Here is an 18253-nt window from a genome sequence, read left to right on the forward strand (position 1 = left end):
ACAGCAAAGTCCACGGAGGAATGTGAGACGAATGGAGAGACCAATAGTCGACGAAAAGACTACGCTATGCAGCCGGGGTAGGAATCGAACCCACCTGTCACCCGTCCGAAAATGGGACCTCCTACCATAACCAGCCCTGAGTGTTCAGAAAGAATGAAGACGAGTGTCTTACGTCCATAGTTATGTACATAGGATGGTGGGAAGTGATGGCCCTCCAGTCACATGGGAGGCGTCAGCAATGCAGATCAATTCCTACATGTAGATAGATACTCATGAAACCAGGCAGAACTGCCCTCGACAGATGCAACGGTTGTTGTCGGGCAATTAAGAAGATTTCCTAGCGGGCTGACTGGCTGGCCAGCCAGTTTCATGAGTAAATTTCCATGAGCGCCTGGTTGCCCTGTGCTGTGCAAATTTCATGCTTATCAAGGCGCTTCCCATTCCAAAAGTTCCATGTCGTCTTTGAAATATAGTGGGGGCGGGGCTGTCGAGTTTTAGAAGTTAAGCTACTTAAGACTATTGGTAATTTTGCGGGTAATCCATGTATCGGATACTTGGGTGATGTCAGTTGCCCCGCGGTGACGTTTACGAGAGAACCGCAAAGATGCACCTGTGAGAGCTCCATAGAACCCGGAAGATGGCTTTTACTCCACCGCAGATTTTAGGAGTACGTACCTGAGCAACGCCGCTTTTAGACCACGCCCACCTAAGCTATAACCTGAAGCTAATCCTCACATTTTACTTGTCTCCGTAATGAACTATTCATCATATAACACGTTAATTAGATAATACATCAAGGTAACTATTTAATCCGTTTAATATATCCATTTCTATATACATAAGATGCGACTTTTAAGTATAAGCACAAGCTAGCAGGGGAAATGTAGTGTTGAACAAAGCTGATTCTTTCCCACGATATGAAATTAGCATTATCTTAATATCCCGTGAGTACTAATATACTGTAGAAGCCGGGCGGGATAGATTAACTATGAAGTCTATTCTAACCGCTATATACGTTAAGCGTATAAAAGCTACCTTTCCCGTCGACAATTCGTATGTACTCTCCTTAGGCTTCCGCCTAAGCCTCTGAGCCTAGAGACGTGTAATATGCATCGGACGGCGCTCTGAATGTGTGGTCTAATTGCGGCCTCCGTAATATTACGACTCCGTATTATCTAAACAATTTACAGCGTTTCTGAGTGGCGTTTCTGAGTCCGGTTTCTGGGCGCTGTGCATAATTATGCATAAAGTCACATTTCCCAGTTATGTGACTGGAGGCAGAGTAAGAGCGGCAAGGGCATTACATCTAACCAGTCGTGTTCCACTATAACACGGAAAACCAGGAACCCGACAAACTGAAGTTTTCTAGACGGTAGTAGCCAGTTCCAGGGAGCTCTTGACGGCGTAAGGCAACATTAGTAGTGTAAAGTCCATTTTTAGTAAGAGCGCGTTCTTTTGCCTGGTTTTTGGGAAGCTTGGATCAAGCCTGAAGCTGCTGGAAGCGGCGCGCACTCTCTGGAAAGGCGCCTTCCCCAAAGGCTTCTATGCGATTCCGTCCATTTCTAGCCCCACCAAACAACTCTGCATATATTTCAACACTCTTTTGCAACTCCTACCAACATTAATTTCTTTCCCAGATCACATCACATTGCAAACTACAATCAATCAACATTCCCCTACAATAGAGCGAATTTCTGAAGTTCTCTGTTGAGATTATTGACACATCAGAAACACAACCATTCGCATTCCACTGTTGTTTACGCAACGTCTCCTGATTCCTAAACCTTCCTTCCACATACAACCGTCACCATGGTCGCCGCTGTCGGTATCGATCTGGGCACGACCTACTCTTGTGTAGGCGTGTACCGTGATGACAGAATTGGTAAGTGCAGCCTTTTCAATGCCACTGACTTTATCCCCGGTGATTTCACCAACGAGTTACATCGATTCTGGTCAATTACCAATACTTTCTCACCAGTGCACTAACACTCTATTATAGAAATCATTGCCAACGACCAAGGCAACCGTACCACACCCTCCTTCGTCGCTTTCACCGACACGGAGCGTCTGATCGGAGATGCCGCCAAGAACCAAGTCGCCATGAACCCGTCAAACACGGTCTTCGATGCTAAGCGTCTGATCGGCCGCAAGTTCGCCGACCAGGAGGTCCAGGCCGACATGAAGCACTTCCCCTTCAAGGTTATCGACAAGGGCTCTAAGCCTGTGATCGAGGTCGAATACAAGGGAGAGACTAAGCAGTTCACACCCGAGGAGATTTCCTCTATGGTGCTGATCAAGATGCGCGAGACTGCCGAGGCATATCTTGGTGGCACTGTCAACAACGCCGTCATCACTGTCCCTGCTTACTTCAACGATTCCCAGCGTCAAGCTACCAAGGATGCGGGTCTCATCTCGGGCCTGAATGTTCTCCGAATTATCAACGAACCCACCGCCGCTGCCATTGCCTACGGTCTCGACAAGAAGGTCGAGGGTGAGCGAAACGTCCTTATCTTCGACTTGGGTGGTGGTACCTTCGATGTCTCGCTCCTGACCATTGAGGAGGGTATCTTCGAGGTTAAGTCCACTGCCGGTGACACTCACTTGGGTGGTGAGGACTTCGACAACCGTCTCGTTAACCACTTTGTCAACGAGTTCAAGCGTAAACACAAGAAGGATCTATCCTCCAACGCACGTGCTCTCCGCCGTCTCCGCACTGCTTGCGAGCGAGCCAAGCGCACTCTTTCCTCGTCGGCTCAGACCTCAATTGAGATCGACTCGTTGTTCGAAGGTGTGGACTTCTACACTTCCATCACGCGTGCCCGATTTGAGGAGCTGTGCCAGGACCTCTTCCGATCCACCCTCCAGCCTGTTGATCGCGTCTTGGCCGATGCCAAGATTGACAAGTCCCAAGTCCACGAGATCGTCCTGGTCGGTGGTTCCACGCGTATTCCCCGTGTCCAGAAGCTTATCACCGACTACTTCAACGGCAAGGAGCCCAACAAGTCCATCAACCCCGATGAGGCTGTTGCCTATGGTGCTGCCGTCCAAGCTGCTATCCTTAGTGGAGATACTAGCTCCAAGTCGACCAACGAGATTCTGCTTCTCGATGTTGCGCCGCTGTCTCTCGGTATCGAGACCGCTGGTGGCATGATGACCAAGCTCATTCCCCGCAACACCACCATCCCCACCAAGAAGTCCGAGGTTTTCTCTACCTTCTCCGACAACCAGCCCGGTGTGCTCATTCAGGTCTACGAGGGTGAGCGTCAACGCACCAAGGACAACAACCTTATGGGTAAATTTGAGCTTACCGGTATCCCGCCTGCGCCTCGTGGTGTGCCTCAAATTGAGGTTACATTCGATCTTGATGCCAACGGTATCATGAACGTTTCCGCTGTCGAGAAGGGCACCGGAAAGTCCAACAAGATTGTCATCACTAACGACAAGGGCCGCCTGTCCAAGGAGGAGATTGAGCGCATGCTTTCAGAGGCTGAGAAGTACAAGGAGGAGGATGAGGCTGAGGGTCGCCGTATCGCGGCCAAGAACGGTCTCGAGTCATATGCCTACTCTCTGCGAAACACTCTTGCAGACTCCAAGGTCGACGAGAAGCTTGACGCTGCCGACAAGGAGACCCTCAAGACCGAGATTGACAAGGTCGTTGCTTGGTTGGACGAGTCCCAGCAAGCCACTCGTGAGGAGTACGAGGAGCACCAAAAGGAGTTGGAGGCTATTGCCAACCCCATCATGATGAAGTTCTACGGTTCCGCAGGCGCCCCAGGTGGTATGCCAGGTGGCATGCCCGGTGGCGCTGGTGGATTCCCGGGCGCCGGTGCCGGTGGTCCCCCTGGGGCTTCGGACGATGGCCCGACTGTCGAGGAGGTCGACTAAATGGATTCGCAACGACATCAATACCCTCTGTTTTCCTTCGGCGTTTCTAGGAGTGACAGTTGACATATTGCCCGGTGGTTTGGGGCAAATGGCTTTGCACTAGATTCTCATACATAATGATGATACAGGACAAAAGTTCAGATTTTACGAAGCATGGATGGATGTATTTAGGAAAGGTCCATCCGCACGAACAATGGAAAAAAGTTAATAAACCTCGCCGTCTTTATTTCAAATGACATACCAACAGCTCCCGATTTCAAGTCACTCGTATAAAATGTGTCGTGATTAGTATCCAGGAAAATGTGACTTAATATGTTCAACATTCTTCACAAGACAGGGCTTTTAAATGCTTGTGGTAGTCCAGAGTTCGTGCTGGTGTATTTGAATTGTAATTTTTGGCATTAGAGGAGAAAATGGTCTACTCAAGTAGATAGGTCTACGGCCTGGTATCGTGTTTTTACATCGTTCTTCGTGTAGCACCGTGTGAATCAGAACATTTATCAAGACATATTGTCTAATACATCTATTCCCGAAGCCGACCCCCAGCCTCCCTATCCAACTCCTCTTGCGCCCTCCTCCGCCTCTCAATCTCCATAATCCTCCATTCCTCATCAGACACATCGGGCTGGCGCGGGTACGATTGGCGAAACTCCGAATCCCAGGGCACTTTTTCCTCGCGGCTCTCCCAGACGTCGGTGCTGCTGGGTTTCCCCGGACCGTAGTACTTGGACAGCTCCTTGCGGCGGTAGTGGTCCTTGATGGCTTCTTCTTTGATTTTACCGCTGTAGCCGCGTGTGCGCATGCAGAACCAAAAGTCGTCCCAGAGTTCGCTGCATCCACGTACTTCGCCTTGGCGGTAGATGGCGTGGAATTGCGACCCGACGCTTTGGCAGTAGAAGGCGGCGTCGAAGGCTTGCCGGCAGGACATGGTCGTTGGGAGGGTGGATTCGGAGATGGGGTCGAGAGTTTGAAGGGGGGTTGCGGTGTGGGAGGTGCTAGGTGTGCTGGGCTGTTCGGCGACTGAGGAGGAGTGTTGGGCGGAACCCCAGAGTGAGGCCCATGAAGAGGTTGAGGTTGTGGATGTGGGTTTGGGAGCCAACACTGTGGCTGCTGGCTTGGGGGGTTCAAGGGCAGGAGCTGCCGCTGGTCGAGAAGGCTCGGTTGGTTTGCTGCTGCTGGCGCTGCCGAACTCTGCTTGGACTTGAGCGATGAACTTGGCTATCTCGGGGTCACTGTAGTCGGACTCTGGGGCTCTGGTGGCCACAGGAGGCGAGTCTGGAGCCGGACTCGAAGTTGGAGCTGGCGAGGTGGGTTTGTCGCTGTCGAGAGCCCTGGCGGTTGGCGATGATGCCCATAGCCAACCCATCGTTGCGACTTTCGTCTCAAGAACGGTAGATATGGGGGATTGTATGCAATTGGAACACTTCACAGGTAGTGGGTTTCTGGAAGGAAGCGATTGAAGACTCTAGTGACACTCGATGAAGCGGGGGAGACAGGCGAGGGGTAATACGCTGGTCGAGAAGCGCTCTGATTCCGTGTCTTGGGATGTGACGCCGCGAAGCAGTTGCTGGGCCAATCGCGTGGGATGCTATGCAAAGCTTGCAGATCGCCGGGCGTCGATATCCTCCGGGTTAGGCAGGAGGGATTGTCAACATAGAAGAACAGGTATCACAACCTAGAGTTCTCGCATGTGCAAAAGATTACGATCAATCTCAGTTGCGCCAGTTCCCCGAACGACGCTGTCCCGTCGCAAAACGTCAAAGTGAAGCTTTCACCAAACCCAACGTTGTGGCTTGCGTGTGTGGGACACTTTGTTGTGGCTGACCATTCATTACAAGCCAATGACCTCATCCAGAAACTGCAATCAGCCGTGAGAAGCGAGTTCAGCTGCGACTCAACTTGTGCATTCACTCTTACCCGTCTTCTCAAGACTTTCTGCCTCCTTGAACTATGAACTCCCAAGGTTTCGAGCAATGATAAGCAGATGCGTTGGCCTCGGCCCAAGTGGCCTGGCTGGTCTTCGAACTCACAGGATGCGGGGATCGCGGGCGACTTTCAAACATCCGACTCTAGCCTCCGCACGCTGCAGCCCAACAGCTTGGAAAAGCACCACAGCCGGATATGGCAAAAGCGGTCACATATCCGCTGCCTCAAATGAATCTATCATCTGGGTCGACAGTATGCAAAATTCCTTTCCGGTTGGCTTGATCTAGCTGTGCTGAGCGTTGAACTAGACATATTTCCTCTCAAGCTCGCAAGCCTGCTTCGGGCACCATGGCAAAGTCCAGACGAGGACTTGTCGGAGCTGCTGAGGCGCTTCCACAACTCGACCTTGGGCATTATGGATCCCATGACCGTGGTCAAACGTGCTATGCCCGACTCCATACCGCTCAAAATTACCGAGATCTTGCCAAGACTGAAGGATGGCGGAGCTTTTGTCAAGTTCACGCATCCTGCTGACATGTCCGCAGCTGAGATCGAGACCAAGATATCTGATCGTCTTGAGAAAACCCCCGTCAGACCCTTCTTCAATCCGTTCAGTAGTGTACAAGTAGGTCTGGTGGAAGGTGTGCCGTGGCTGGAAGACCTACACAGGTTCCCCTACGGTCGCATCAGGGTCGAGTTCGTACCCAAGGTTCCAGGAGAAGATGCCGTTGAACTGTCGCAAGAAGACCTCTACAGCATGTTCCGTAAATATGGAAAGATCGCCGAAATCACTTCACAGCCCTTCGACTCCAAGGTGCTCCCCCGGTTTGCCTATGTTGACTTTGCCTTTGTCCGGGACGCCATACGAGCAAGGAATTGTTTGCATGGCTTCATTGTTACGCCCGCCCGTGGTGGTGGCAGAAACGGGACCAAGCTGCGCATGTCATACGAGCAGCGGTTGAAACCGCATCATGTTTGGAATTATATCAATAACCATAGCAGGATCTTCATCCCCATCCTTGTGGCTCTGCTGACAGGTCTCACTGTCGTCATTTTCGACCCGATAAGAGAGTACTTTGTCAAGGCCCATGTCACGCAACGGTTTCGCCTCAACAACAGTCGGCTCTACCGATGGCTCCGCCGGCAGACTTCTGATATCTTCACGTTCAGACGCCACAAGGCGGAGCAGGCTGGTCTGAGTGCAGTTTGGACACACCGAAAAGACCTGATCGATCAGATTCGAAAATGGCTCATGGAAACCGCGGAAACCTTTATTGTGGTCCAGGGACCTCGAGGATCGGGTAAGAAAGAGCTCGTGCTGGACCAAGCCTTGAAAGGCAAGCGGAACGTGTTGGTGCTCGACTGCAGACCCATCGTCGAGGCTAGGGGCGAATCTGCGACCATCAAGAAAATGGCTGCAAGTGTTGGCTATAGACCCATATTTTCGTGGGCGAACAGCATGAGCAGCATGGTCGACCTGGCTGTGCAAAGCACCACCGGCGTCAAAGCTGGCTTTTCCGAAACTCTGGAGTCCCAGCTCCAGAAGATCCTGCAGACAACGGGCTCTGCGCTGAGTGAAATCGGTGTTGCCGGCCGGAAGAAGCACGACATCGATACGTCCCTTCCTCCGGACGCATACCTGGGAGCGCATCCGGAGAAGCGACCGATTGTCGTCATCGACAATTTTTTGTACAAGAATGAAGGCAACACCATCGTTTACGACAAGATTGGCGAATGGGCCGCGGCTCTTGTTCAGTCCAACGTGGCCCACGTCATTTTCCTGACAAGTGACACCTCCTACTCGAAGTCATTGTCCAAGTCGCTTCCGGACCGTGTTTTCCGACAAGTCTCGCTGGGAGATCTGTCGCCCGAGGTGGCGAAGCGCTATGTGATCAGTCAGCTGGAGAGTGATAATAACACCATCCCCCAGGATGACGACGATGACGCGGACGAGACGCCTGCGGAGAAGAAGGAGCAATACAGACGCAATCATAACCTTGGCGAATTAGACAAAGTCATCGGCACTCTCGGGGGGCGACTGACGGACCTCGATTTCTTCGCCCGGCGTCTCAAGACAGGACAAAGCCCAAAGCTGGCAGTTGCTGAAATCACGGAACAATCAGCCTCGGAGATTCTCAAGATGTACCTGCTTTCGGGCAACGGCAAGACTGGTGACGGCGGCAAGCACTGGTCGGTCGAACAGGCATGGTATCTCATCAAAGCGCTCGCTTCTAGAACAAGTCTGCGATACAATGAGGTGCTTCTCTCCCACACCTTCGCCTCGTCAACCACGGCATCGGATGGCGAGTCTGCGCTCGAGGGCCTTGCCAATGCCGAGCTGATCACTGTAAAGACCCACAATGGTCGTCCACAGAAGATCATTCCCGGCAAGCCCGTTTACCAGGCAGCTTTTGCGCAGCTGACGCGGGATCCGGTACTCTCAGCCAAGATGGACCTGGCTGTTCTGACAGAACTGACCAAGGTCGAGACGAAGAGCATCGACAAGGTGGAAACTGAGCTTGCTTTACTGGCAGAAATGCCCAAGCAGCCCTCGCAGACGACGGGCAGGATTAACTACCTGCTTTCGAAGCTCGAGGCGAGCCAGGGCAAGATCGATGTCTTTGAGAAGGAAATGACACGGTTGAAGAAGATCCTTAATAATGAGTATTAGACGAGTCACGAATTTGTATATCTGGGAGCGGAATGAGGCACAATGGTTGGTACATGTGGCCTGATATACATATACCCTTCTCAATATATACATGTTTGCAGCTGGCGTTACACTTCCACGGCCAATGGAACAGCCCGTTGGCCTGGTGAACGGCATTCTTGTACGAAGGACGGTTGCGAGCGGCTCTGACAAGTTGACATACGCCGTTCACGATCGTGTTAGTAGATATCGTAGCCGCCATCACCGGTCTAAGGGGCTAGGGGAACCCGTCTGCGGGAGGCGATTGTCTTGGTCGTGACGACGCCGGCACATGAGATGGAGGTGTAGATGAGATTCTGCCGTTGCCGTAATGCCTCCGGGCATTGCCAAGTTTCCGTGGCTTGGTTGCGTCCGCAGATAGACTCTTCGCCTTTGGAAGGCCGGTAGCCGTGATTTGTCAATACGTACCGTATATCCGTGGTTTGGAATCTTGCAAGTACTAGGTACGTGCAATACTCGCTCGTAGCTCGTAATTTCCGATAGCACGATGAAGGCCAACGGTGCAAAAAGGTACGGCGCTTCGAGCCAGGAGAGTAAAAAAGGAAACGAAAGATCAAAGGACTTGGAGTTGGATCAGGCTCTGCTAAGTCTGCCGCATGACTCTGCCGCAGCCCAATGCACGTCGAGGAGCACCTCAACCAATCATCGCCGAGGCCAATCAGAATTGACCAAAAATTGACTTGTATTTGATATTCAGACAAAAGTCATTGACGCGATGGGATCGTTAACTTGGTATCTTCTCGTCTGGGTTCCAAAAACGCCACTCAGCTTGCGATGCAACAGTCCAGGTATTCTCACAGAAACTCACACGCTCTGGTCCATCCATCTGCGGACCCTATCCGCCACGTCGTTCACTGTCGGTTGCCTGTGTTGACCTGCGTCAGGGACTTGCTACATCTCCTGACTCTCTGCGGGCACCAGTAGCTCGCACCCCTGGGCGAAGAAGATTCTTGCTGGTCGGTCTCGATCGTTCTCAATGCTGTAGTGATTTCCTGCAAGGATGAGCTTGTTTGTTCTCAAGACACACGGGAGCCAATATCGACTTACCTCTTGGCACGAACCAATGACCTCCTTTCGTAATTCGAAATACAGTTTGGGCGATGGTAACCACAACACTGCCATAATGCACGAAGAAGACCATCTGCATCTTCCGAGCATTCTTTGGCCGTTTCTCCGAGTGAGGCGGCAAGTCGACGATACCAGTCCCAAAAAAGGGCATGGTCAAAGTCTTGGCAAATCGGAAAGTTGCGTCCTTGATGTCCTTCATCTGGACCGCGTTATGCGAAATGGCGAGCTCTTGATCCTCAACCTCGACTTGATCCTCTTCTTGTGGCGGGTTGAGTTCATGTTCCCGACGCCAGTATATGACTTCGCCTGCTACCTGTCCAGGGTCAATCTCCCAGTCCTCTCGATCTTCGTCATCCTCGTCCGCTTCAGAAACACGTCGTCGCGACCGGCCGCTAGCTGGTTTGCCTCGGCGTTTCTTGGGTTTATTGGACGCCTCTTCCTCCTCAATACGGCGAATCTCCTTGATACTAGCGCCAATCTTGATATGACGGCAACGGCCCTTGTCTTCGATAGTCTCCTCGTTTTCGGTGTCGTACTCGACACGCTCGCCCTTCCAGAACTGCAAAGGTTGGAATGAAACTCTTCCAGAACGTGTTGTTTTCGTAGCAGCTCGATCTGCTTTCAAAGAGACGAGCCCTCGCGCCCTCGGTGGCGGAGGACCACGTTGGACTTGTGGGGAGTCGACTCCAATAGCAGATGATTTACGCTTGCGCCCTGGTTTGCCCTTCGTAGCTGGTGCTTTCGATGCCGCGACCTTGCTCGCTTTGGGTTTTTTTTCGGTACGCGGTCGTTTTGCCTCCCTTTCCTCAGATACATCGTTATCTTCACTCAACGAACTCCTTCGAGATGGTCGATGTTTCGAAGATTCGGAGGTAGGTTCCGGTACCTCCTTTGATGCATTCTTTGCCGATCGGCCTCGCTTTTTTGTCACCGGCTCTTCGTCCTCAACCTCATCGGGTTCTGGCGTAGCTCTCTCGACAGCTGAGATTTCCACCTCCTTTGCTTTGGGCTTGCGACTCCTCTTTCTGGGCTGCTTGACTTCCTCCTCTTCCTCCTCCTCCGCTTCTGACTCTTCGGCTTCCATTTCCACAGATGGCTCGTCATCTTGCACGGGAGGCTCGACATCCTCATCGTCGCCGCCTGGATCCAGAACTTGCATAGATTCCTCTTCCTCCTCCTCCTCCTCATCTTCTTCCTCCACCTCTGGTGGGTTTGCGCTACGCCCTTGTAGAACCTCATCGTCGTCCGAGTCCTCCTCGTCATGTCCATTGACCACCCTGCCATTTTGAGATTTGGAGCCGACAGTTTTCGAATATCCATTCATAGGAGGCTTCATCTGCTGATCCGCAGAGAAGTCGAGGCGGCGCTTAACCGACGTGGCTCGATGAGCTTCGGGTTCATGGACGATAGAGCCTCGGGTTGGCGAAGACGAGGGCGCGAGACGTAGGTTATGTATAGCCGGCGAATTGAGGTTCGTCTTCATTGGTGAGCGCGCGCGTGGGATAGAAAGCCGTTCTCGTCGTAGCTTGGCTATAGTCTGGGGGCCCATTACTTGAGAACCTGTGACGTGTAAGTCGATACCCAAACTCGCAAGTGTAGTTGCCCATACTTTCGTCAATATCCATGTCCTGCTCGTCGTCGGACGCCGTCTGATTCCATCCATTGGTTTCCTTTTCTGGCGAAGAAAACAAGCCGTCGGCTGGGCCCATGCCATACTCGTCGCGCACGCCAGTATCCTCCAGGGTCACACCAGTTCTCCTGTCGCGATGTCAGTACACGCACATCCGACGTCCATATCCTTCTTGGACAGCTTGTTCGTACCTTCCAACCTTCCCTAGGGCGTAGACATGATCGCCTTGCGACGACGGGTTGCGGCGCTGCGCCTGTCGCACGGGTGCCATAATCAATGGTATGAGAGTCGCCCGAGCTCTGTATCTGTGTGGAGATAGACAAAAATTAGAAAGTTGAGCCAAAAAAGCCAGAATGTGATGATGTATCACAAGATGGAGGTGGAAGACGCGTGGAAGTGTGCAAGTCGGGGTGGAGCCGCACGGTGTTTATTTCCAGGTGTTGGTATGCCTCTAAGGAGTTGATTGGCCGCCGCTTCCAATTCAGGCGCAGACGCGTGCGGAAGGCACCAGACGCGTCATACTACAAACCACTTTACGAAGTACACCAATAGTTCCTTCCTCGACTGCATAGTTCGAGATCGCAATTGAAGTTACCTCAGAAGTACAACGCCGAATAACTGTATTTGTTCTTGAAACAGACATCCAACCAGCCCTTCTAGGACACACAACCGCACCTATTCCACCAAGATGGAAGACTCCCCAATGGACGACGACGCCATTGCCCTCGAAACCCCCACCTCCGACGTCTTCGTCCCGCCATCCATCAACCGATCCGCCCTCCTCACCGGCAACTCCTACACCCACTTCAGCCCCGTACCCCCCTCCCTCCTCCCCTCCCAAACCGAAGACTCATCCTCCACCCCAGGGCTACCCTGCTGCCTCGGCGTCGACGAAGCCGGCCGCGGCCCCGTCCTAGGCCCCATGGTCTACGGCATCTTCTACCTCCCGCTCCCACTCTCCGACCCATTACTCAAAATGGCACACCACTTCGACGACAGCAAGGTCCTTACGCCCGCCGTGCGCAGCTCGCTAATGGAGACTCTCTGCACATCAGGATCCGACCTCCACTCCTCGAGCGGCTGGGCCGTTTCCGCGCTGTCGGCACGCGACATTGGCGCCAACATGCTGAAGCCGACATCCATGTACAATTTAAATGCCCAGGCGATGGACGCGACGATCGAATTGATCGAGGGGGTCTTTGCACGGGGGGTCAACATCCAAGAAATATATGTGGATACCATTGGGCAGCCGGCCGCGTACCAGAAGAAGCTCGAGCGTGTGTTTCCTGCGGCCAAAATCACTGTCGCCAAGAAGGCGGATAGTCTATACCCTTGCGTCAGCGCGGCGAGCGTGTGCGCCAAGGTGACGCGCGATGCGGCTCTCGAGGTGCTGTATGAGGCTCGGGCCGGGGATGAGGAGACGGGAGACGAGAACGGAGGCAAAAAGGGCGAGAGTAAGACTTGGGGTTCAGGATACCCGTCTGATGCTCGTTGTACGTCGTGGTTGAGGAGAAATATGCACCCCGTTTTTGGCTGGGGGCCAGAATGCAGGTTTAGTTGGGGCACAGCAAAGGACATGCTCGAAGGCAAGGGTGGTGTTAAAGTAGATTGGCCGGCGGACGAAGATGAGGGAATGAGTTCCTTGACGAGTTTCTTCACCGACAGCAGTAGGGAAAAGGATGCAGATGAGCTTGGCACCTGGTTTGGTACCCCTGCCGGACTCGAAGCGTTTTAGCTTTCACGACAGTATGAGTATGACATGTAGTATGCACCCAGTGTCTCGAACGCAGTCCATTCCGAATGGGATGTGTCATGATACTAATGAAGATATACTCTATCCTGTGTCCTGTCCTGTGCCCCCGTCCTGCTTCCTTTTCTCAACTCATGATATCAAATGTCGTCATCGTCATCGGCGGCGGCTCGTGATGCTTTCTTTCCTCGACTATCCAATGTGTCCATGCTGATGTTGTCGCTATCTCTACGCGAAGGCATGGCGATGGCTTGTCTGGCAGTCTCGTTGCTCTCCAGGAACTCACGGAGCTTCTGCTTTCCAATCTCTAGTCCCTGGCCCCAAGCAGCACTGCTCATTTGCATCATTGGGCCCAGGAGGTTCAGAGTGTAGGCAACGTAAGTTCCTCCAGCAAGGATGATCATGAGGAGGAAGAGCATCGGGTTTCGAAGCACTGCAACAAGTTAACATGGATGATGGATGGATGGGTCCTTAGCATCAAATAGAGAAAACTCACCGGTGATAATCTCGTTCCATCCAAGTGCCAAAAGTAATCCGTAGAAGTACAGTGGCACCTGAGCGACTCCACCGATGGCGCTGCGCTTGGCCTCAACGTACACACCATCTGCAGTCTTCTTGAATCTGACCACAAGATCTTGGCGCTTTCCCTCACTGAGGACCGTCATTTCCTCTTCCAGGCTCTTGCCGTCCTCTTCGTCGACCCCGCCGATGGGAGTGAGGTCATCTTCATCCCCCGCTTCAACACCTCGAGGTTGGTGACCAACGAAGTCGGGCAGATCAGGCGCGGCGTAGGTAGCTGCCAGCCTGAATCTGGACAGGAGAGGAATAAGTGTCAAAGTCGACTCCCGCGCCTTGGTGTAAATACCCTCTATGTCGTCCGCTGGGCGCCATATCCGCGGAACTCCAGCTTCGTCGTATCGGAACTTGTCCTCGAAGTTCTCGCGAAGCTTGAGCAGGATGTTGCCTTCCATGACCTCTTCCTCGATCTTTTCTCTCAACGCGACCCAGCTCTTGCGACGTAGCCGCCACAAGCCGACATCCACCTCGTCTTGACTTGCCTCGAAGCTCTTCGCTCTATCGGCAAAGCGACCTTCAGCCTCCCCAACGATGGTGATGAACACGTTCCAGATTCGATCCCACAAATCCTTCTCGGTTGCGGGTTTCTCGCCTGTCTCGGGGGCTCCGGAGCCACCTCTGCCAGAACCGAGTTTGTTGAATTCTAGACCCACAGCATCCCCAAGTCGCGACCTGACCCAGCGTTCGACTCTGGTAGCCAATCTCCGCATTTCGTCCTTTCTCAGCCTTGCACTAACTTCATCTAGTTCTTTGCCGAAAAGAAGGAACTGTGCTTTGAAATTGGTCCAGGGCACGTTCGCAATGGCCAGACTTTGTGCTTCTTTCTTAAAGAACTCCAGTGTTTTCTGCTTCTCCGTGTCAACGATTTCTGCAAACTCATAGGAGCCTCCTGACTTTTGGCCCGCCTTCACGGCGCCCGAAACGGCTTCGCTGAAAGTGGCCACACCCGACTTGTGAGCAGCGGACAATTGACCATGGTAGAGAGCTTTTAAGCGTTGGTCGAGCTTCGTTTCTAGCTCGGTATGCTTCCGCTTGTACACGCCCTTGTGGTATCTGCTGGCTGACGTCTCGAAGTTTTTCAAACACTTCTCCCGAGCCGCGCTACCCGTGGCACCCAGCTTCGGAAGCACAAACGGCTTGCCAACGCGAGCGCTTTCAGCTTGCTTTTCCTCCAAGGGAGAGATGACTTCGTCGAATGCCACGAGACACTCGCGGGCAATCTCGTCGCATCGAAACTGTGCCAGCAACTCTTGTTGGGTTGGCAGATCGAGATCTTTGTTGTTGACAATTTGGTCCCAAACGCCTTCGGTATAGATAGAAAAGCCATCGGCAGGAATCCTTCTGTGATATTCAGGCAGGAGAATGCCCCCGTCAAATTCGTGATCACCATGCTCGCCTTGCGGCTTTCCACTTCGACTTGCTGTGACGAATCGCTGGCCTAGCTTGCCGACCTCGGCCACAAACTGCTCCGGCTGTAATATCTTGTGGGGCAAGGCGGAGAAAGCAAAATCAAAGTAGTCTTCTATGCGCGAGTTCTCGAGGCCGGGAGGCTTCGAGATGGATGACCAGATCTTGGCTAAATCTTGTATTAAAGTGTTTCGCAGGTTTGAAAGCGGAGTATGACCGATGTGATCGCGGATCACGAAGAAGAGAAGTGATCGAGGGTTTGACCTGTGTCCAACCTGTCAGTTGCCTTCGGATAAGCAGGAGTTCACCACCAAGACTTACTGCTTGTCCTTAAGAAACAGCATCATGTTGACTTCGAAGACCGTCTTCAACAACCCCATATTGGCTCCTTGGTACAAGCCCACCTGGTGTTCCCAGATGTTCACGATCAGAACCTCACTTGTGGCCAGCGCAAAGAGTGCACTCTTTCTTTCGAAGTCTTGATCCTCACCGCGTTCTCGGCCGTCGGTTCCCTCGACGTCCATGACAAGAATATTGTCGGCCATGGACCCTTTCTTGTTCTTTGACATCCATATTCCTTTGGTGGTCTGTCGACGTTCCGTCTCGGACATAACATTGAAGTCGGTACCAAAGAGGTTGTTGAGCAGTGTTGACTTGCCGGTCGACTGGGAGCCAAAGACGGAGATGAGGTGGTAATTGAAGCCAGCGTCAGCTACATTGGTTGCTTGCAGATACGCGTTGATTTTGGGGCTATGATGATGACGTGTCAGTATTATAGCACGTCGTCCACGATGCTTTGCGCATGGCGTGGGGACACAAACTTGAACTCCTTGTCCTCATCAATGACTTGGACGCCATGTTCGTAGTCGGCCTTTGTCGACTCGTCGCCCACAGAAGCAAAGTGTCCGTTCATATTTACGGAATACTGTGTCAGAAGCAACGATGGAGCTTGAATATTACCACAAAGACAAAGAAGAATTTATGCCATCGCCGGACACCCTCCGAAGTGCGCAAAATGGACAAAAAGGAGATGTAGATCACAGCACACGAGCCGTTGGTGGTGATTCGACCGTGGGAAAGTGTGTAGAAATGATGTTGACAAGCAACCCTGGTCATCATCTGGCCACTCAACCTGCTTGTAAGATGAGCTGCAAGCCACCCCAACCCAGTGAACGGTCCGTGGTCCGTGGTGCACAGGCCCTCATCATCACATACATGTGGCACAGGCCCGTGACCAGTGAACCCGAGCTCTCCAAGCCATTGCTCTAATTCCGACCCACACATTTTACGTACCTGCTGTTGTGCATCCGAACCTCGACTGCCAGCAAGTGATCAACTGGTGACTACTCCGTACATACTTGTTTAGCCAAAGTTCCCCAACAATGGTGTGAACAACTGCATGAACATGGACAATGGAGGGAATGAGTGGTCAGGTTGGCACATCACTAATGATCAGAAGTCGTGCTTCTGTCCTCCTTTGTTTCTTGCGTTTGATCGTTTTATTTGGTCTGGCCGGTAATAGACATCCAAGCTGATCACAAGCCATTGAGAAGAATGTTCGTGCTGAACCAACGCTTAACCCATGGCCATAGCATATCTATTCGCAATCGTTCGACGACATGGCATTGTCAATTACAAGATACTCAACACTTGGTCGTTTCGCAGAAGGATGCTGTATGAGCTCGGCCGAGTCTTCTTCATAAGCAATCACTGGTGGATCCGACCCCCCTCTCCAAGACCGAACCGGTCGGAATTGCGGGAAAACTCGACAATATCCTGGTTCATTATGGTCGTCCTTTCTCAGTTCTTCCAGAATAGGACCAGTTGATTTCGGTTATTGAGAAGTAACTACAAAGAATTAAATATCGCATATCCAGTCTAGTTGATGATTCTCTCCACACATTCCCCCTATGCTTCTTTCAAACGGTATCCTCCTAATCTCTCTCTCGAAGGCAATCGAAAATGCCCTATGAGACTGAGACGAGAAGCCCCGACTCCGGGGATAAAGAAGAGAGACATTTCGAGCCATTTTCTGCAACCAGAACTATCCACTCAAACCATCATTTCTGTCTGCTTTCTTTTAACGAGTTACCAGAATGGTACAGAGACAATCAATTCATTAGACACGGCTATCGACCAGTCTCCGAGTCAGCCAAGACTTGCTTGCGAAGCTGGTTCTACGTACATAATGAATTAGTCAACATCCATTCTCACCTGTTGCCTTCGGTAGCTTTCCTTCTTGGAGAGTCTTACATACTCGAGCCTCTCCACCGCAGGTATTCCAGAGTCACTGCCGGAGACTACTTCGTCCTTGCCTTCTTTCTCTTGACCGCAACTGCGTGTTTCGGGCTTTCTGCTGCGTATCATACCCTTATCAGTCACTCTGAGAAAGTCGAGTCGATATGGCTGCGGTTAGACTTTTCTGGAATCATTCTCCTGATTCTGGGTTCTTTCGTCTCCGGTATATATGTAGGTTTCTGGTGTGAAAACTTACAACGAAACATTTATTGGGGAATGGTAGGTATACTGCCACAACCTGCTTCTATTAGAAAAGTGTGCTCAAATTCTGCTTTGTTTAGATCGGCGGACTCGGTGCTCTCTCGCTGTTCGTTATGCTGCACCCAAAGTTCCAAGGCAGCCGCTGGCGCACTTTTCGCCTCCTGACTCTCGTGTGTACTGGCTTATCCGGGTTTGCACCTATCGCCCATGGTATCTATATGTTTGGCTTTCCGCAGATGCTGCTACAGTCTGGGTTACTGTATTATCTTATCGAAGGAGGCCTGTTTTTGCTAGGCGCGGTTGTATATGCCGTAAGTCTTCAACTGATATTACACTAGAGTGGGCCATCCAGGCTGGTATTCCACAAAGCGTACTGACAACGTTTAGACAAGATTTCCTGAACGTTTGAAACCGGGCAAATTCGACTTATACGGGTCGTCTCACCAGATCTTCCACGTCCTGGTAGTACTCGCTACAGTCACCCACCTGGTTGGCGTACTGTCTGCCTTCGACTATAATTACATCAACCGGCAATGTCCCTCACACTGAGCGCTATGGAGTTCACAATGACGTCCATGCAGATTGTTGTGGCAATTGCGGAGGCGCTTGAACCCTGGGACAGCAACTCAACTCGCACAATGCTATCTTCGCCTCGAGATGACAAAACCATCAGATCACCCTTGGTTGTAACTGATGGCAAGTCTGATATCAGGACCTACCTGTGATTTCGGGACGAGTAATAGAGCATTATCCACTACGCAAACACAATAGAGAACCACGCCTCCGCAATGTCACTTAGGTC

The 18253-nt window shown here is 52.0% G+C and overlaps 7 protein-coding genes across 7 annotated transcripts; 4 read left to right on the plus strand and 3 right to left on the minus strand.

Moving 5' to 3' along the window:
* Positions 1–1809: 1809 nt before the first annotated feature.
* BCR38DRAFT_409387 (heat shock protein) lies at positions 1810–3885 on the plus strand (the record flags this gene model as incomplete). The annotated part of the gene is made up of 2 exons (XM_040858368.1): positions 1810–1882; positions 2000–3885. The coding sequence occupies 2 exons, from the start codon at positions 1810–1812 to the stop codon at positions 3883–3885; spliced, it is 1959 nt and encodes a 652-aa protein (XP_040715393.1).
* Positions 3886–4408: 523 nt separating this feature from the next.
* On the minus strand, positions 4409–5251 carry BCR38DRAFT_343226 (uncharacterized protein; the record flags this gene model as incomplete). The annotated part of the gene is made up of 2 exons (XM_040856013.1): positions 4409–4880; positions 4986–5251. The coding sequence occupies 2 exons, from the start codon at positions 5249–5251 to the stop codon at positions 4409–4411; spliced, it is 738 nt and encodes a 245-aa protein (XP_040715394.1).
* Positions 5252–6226: 975 nt separating this feature from the next.
* On the plus strand, positions 6227–8482 carry BCR38DRAFT_485123 (RNA12 protein-domain-containing protein; the record flags this gene model as incomplete). The annotated part of the gene is made up of 1 exon (XM_040863836.1): positions 6227–8482. The coding sequence occupies one exon, from the start codon at positions 6227–6229 to the stop codon at positions 8480–8482; it is 2256 nt and encodes a 751-aa protein (XP_040715395.1).
* A 930-nt stretch (positions 8483–9412) lies between these two features.
* Positions 9413–11490, minus strand: BCR38DRAFT_485124 (Mif2/CENP-C like-domain-containing protein; the record flags this gene model as incomplete). The annotated part of the gene is made up of 4 exons (XM_040863837.1): positions 9413–9513; positions 9569–11149; positions 11199–11347; positions 11411–11490. 4 exons carry the CDS (start codon positions 11488–11490, stop codon positions 9413–9415), a joined length of 1911 nt encoding a protein of 636 aa, XP_040715396.1.
* Positions 11491–11907: 417 nt separating this feature from the next.
* On the plus strand, positions 11908–12954 carry BCR38DRAFT_485125 (ribonuclease H-like domain-containing protein; the record flags this gene model as incomplete). The annotated part of the gene is made up of 1 exon (XM_040863838.1): positions 11908–12954. One exon carries the CDS (start codon positions 11908–11910, stop codon positions 12952–12954), a length of 1047 nt encoding a protein of 348 aa, XP_040715397.1.
* A 155-nt stretch (positions 12955–13109) lies between these two features.
* Positions 13110–15865, minus strand: BCR38DRAFT_343414 (RHD3/Sey1; the record flags this gene model as incomplete). Its single annotated transcript, XM_040856031.1, has 4 exons — positions 13110–13402; positions 13466–15216; positions 15274–15702; positions 15774–15865. 4 exons carry the CDS (start codon positions 15863–15865, stop codon positions 13110–13112), a joined length of 2565 nt encoding a protein of 854 aa, XP_040715398.1.
* A 1049-nt stretch (positions 15866–16914) lies between these two features.
* BCR38DRAFT_343059 (mPR-typeG-protein-coupled receptor) lies at positions 16915–18000 on the plus strand (the record flags this gene model as incomplete). Its single annotated transcript, XM_040855994.1, has 3 exons — positions 16915–17469; positions 17532–17762; positions 17839–18000. The coding sequence occupies 3 exons, from the start codon at positions 16915–16917 to the stop codon at positions 17998–18000; spliced, it is 948 nt and encodes a 315-aa protein (XP_040715399.1).
* Between the last annotated feature and the right edge of the window lie 253 nt (positions 18001–18253).

Source organism: Pseudomassariella vexata (genome assembly GCF_002105095.1).
Source record: "Pseudomassariella vexata strain CBS 129021 chromosome Unknown BCR38scaffold_7, whole genome shotgun sequence".
Taxonomy (NCBI): Eukaryota; Fungi; Ascomycota; class Sordariomycetes; order Amphisphaeriales; family Pseudomassariaceae; genus Pseudomassariella; species Pseudomassariella vexata.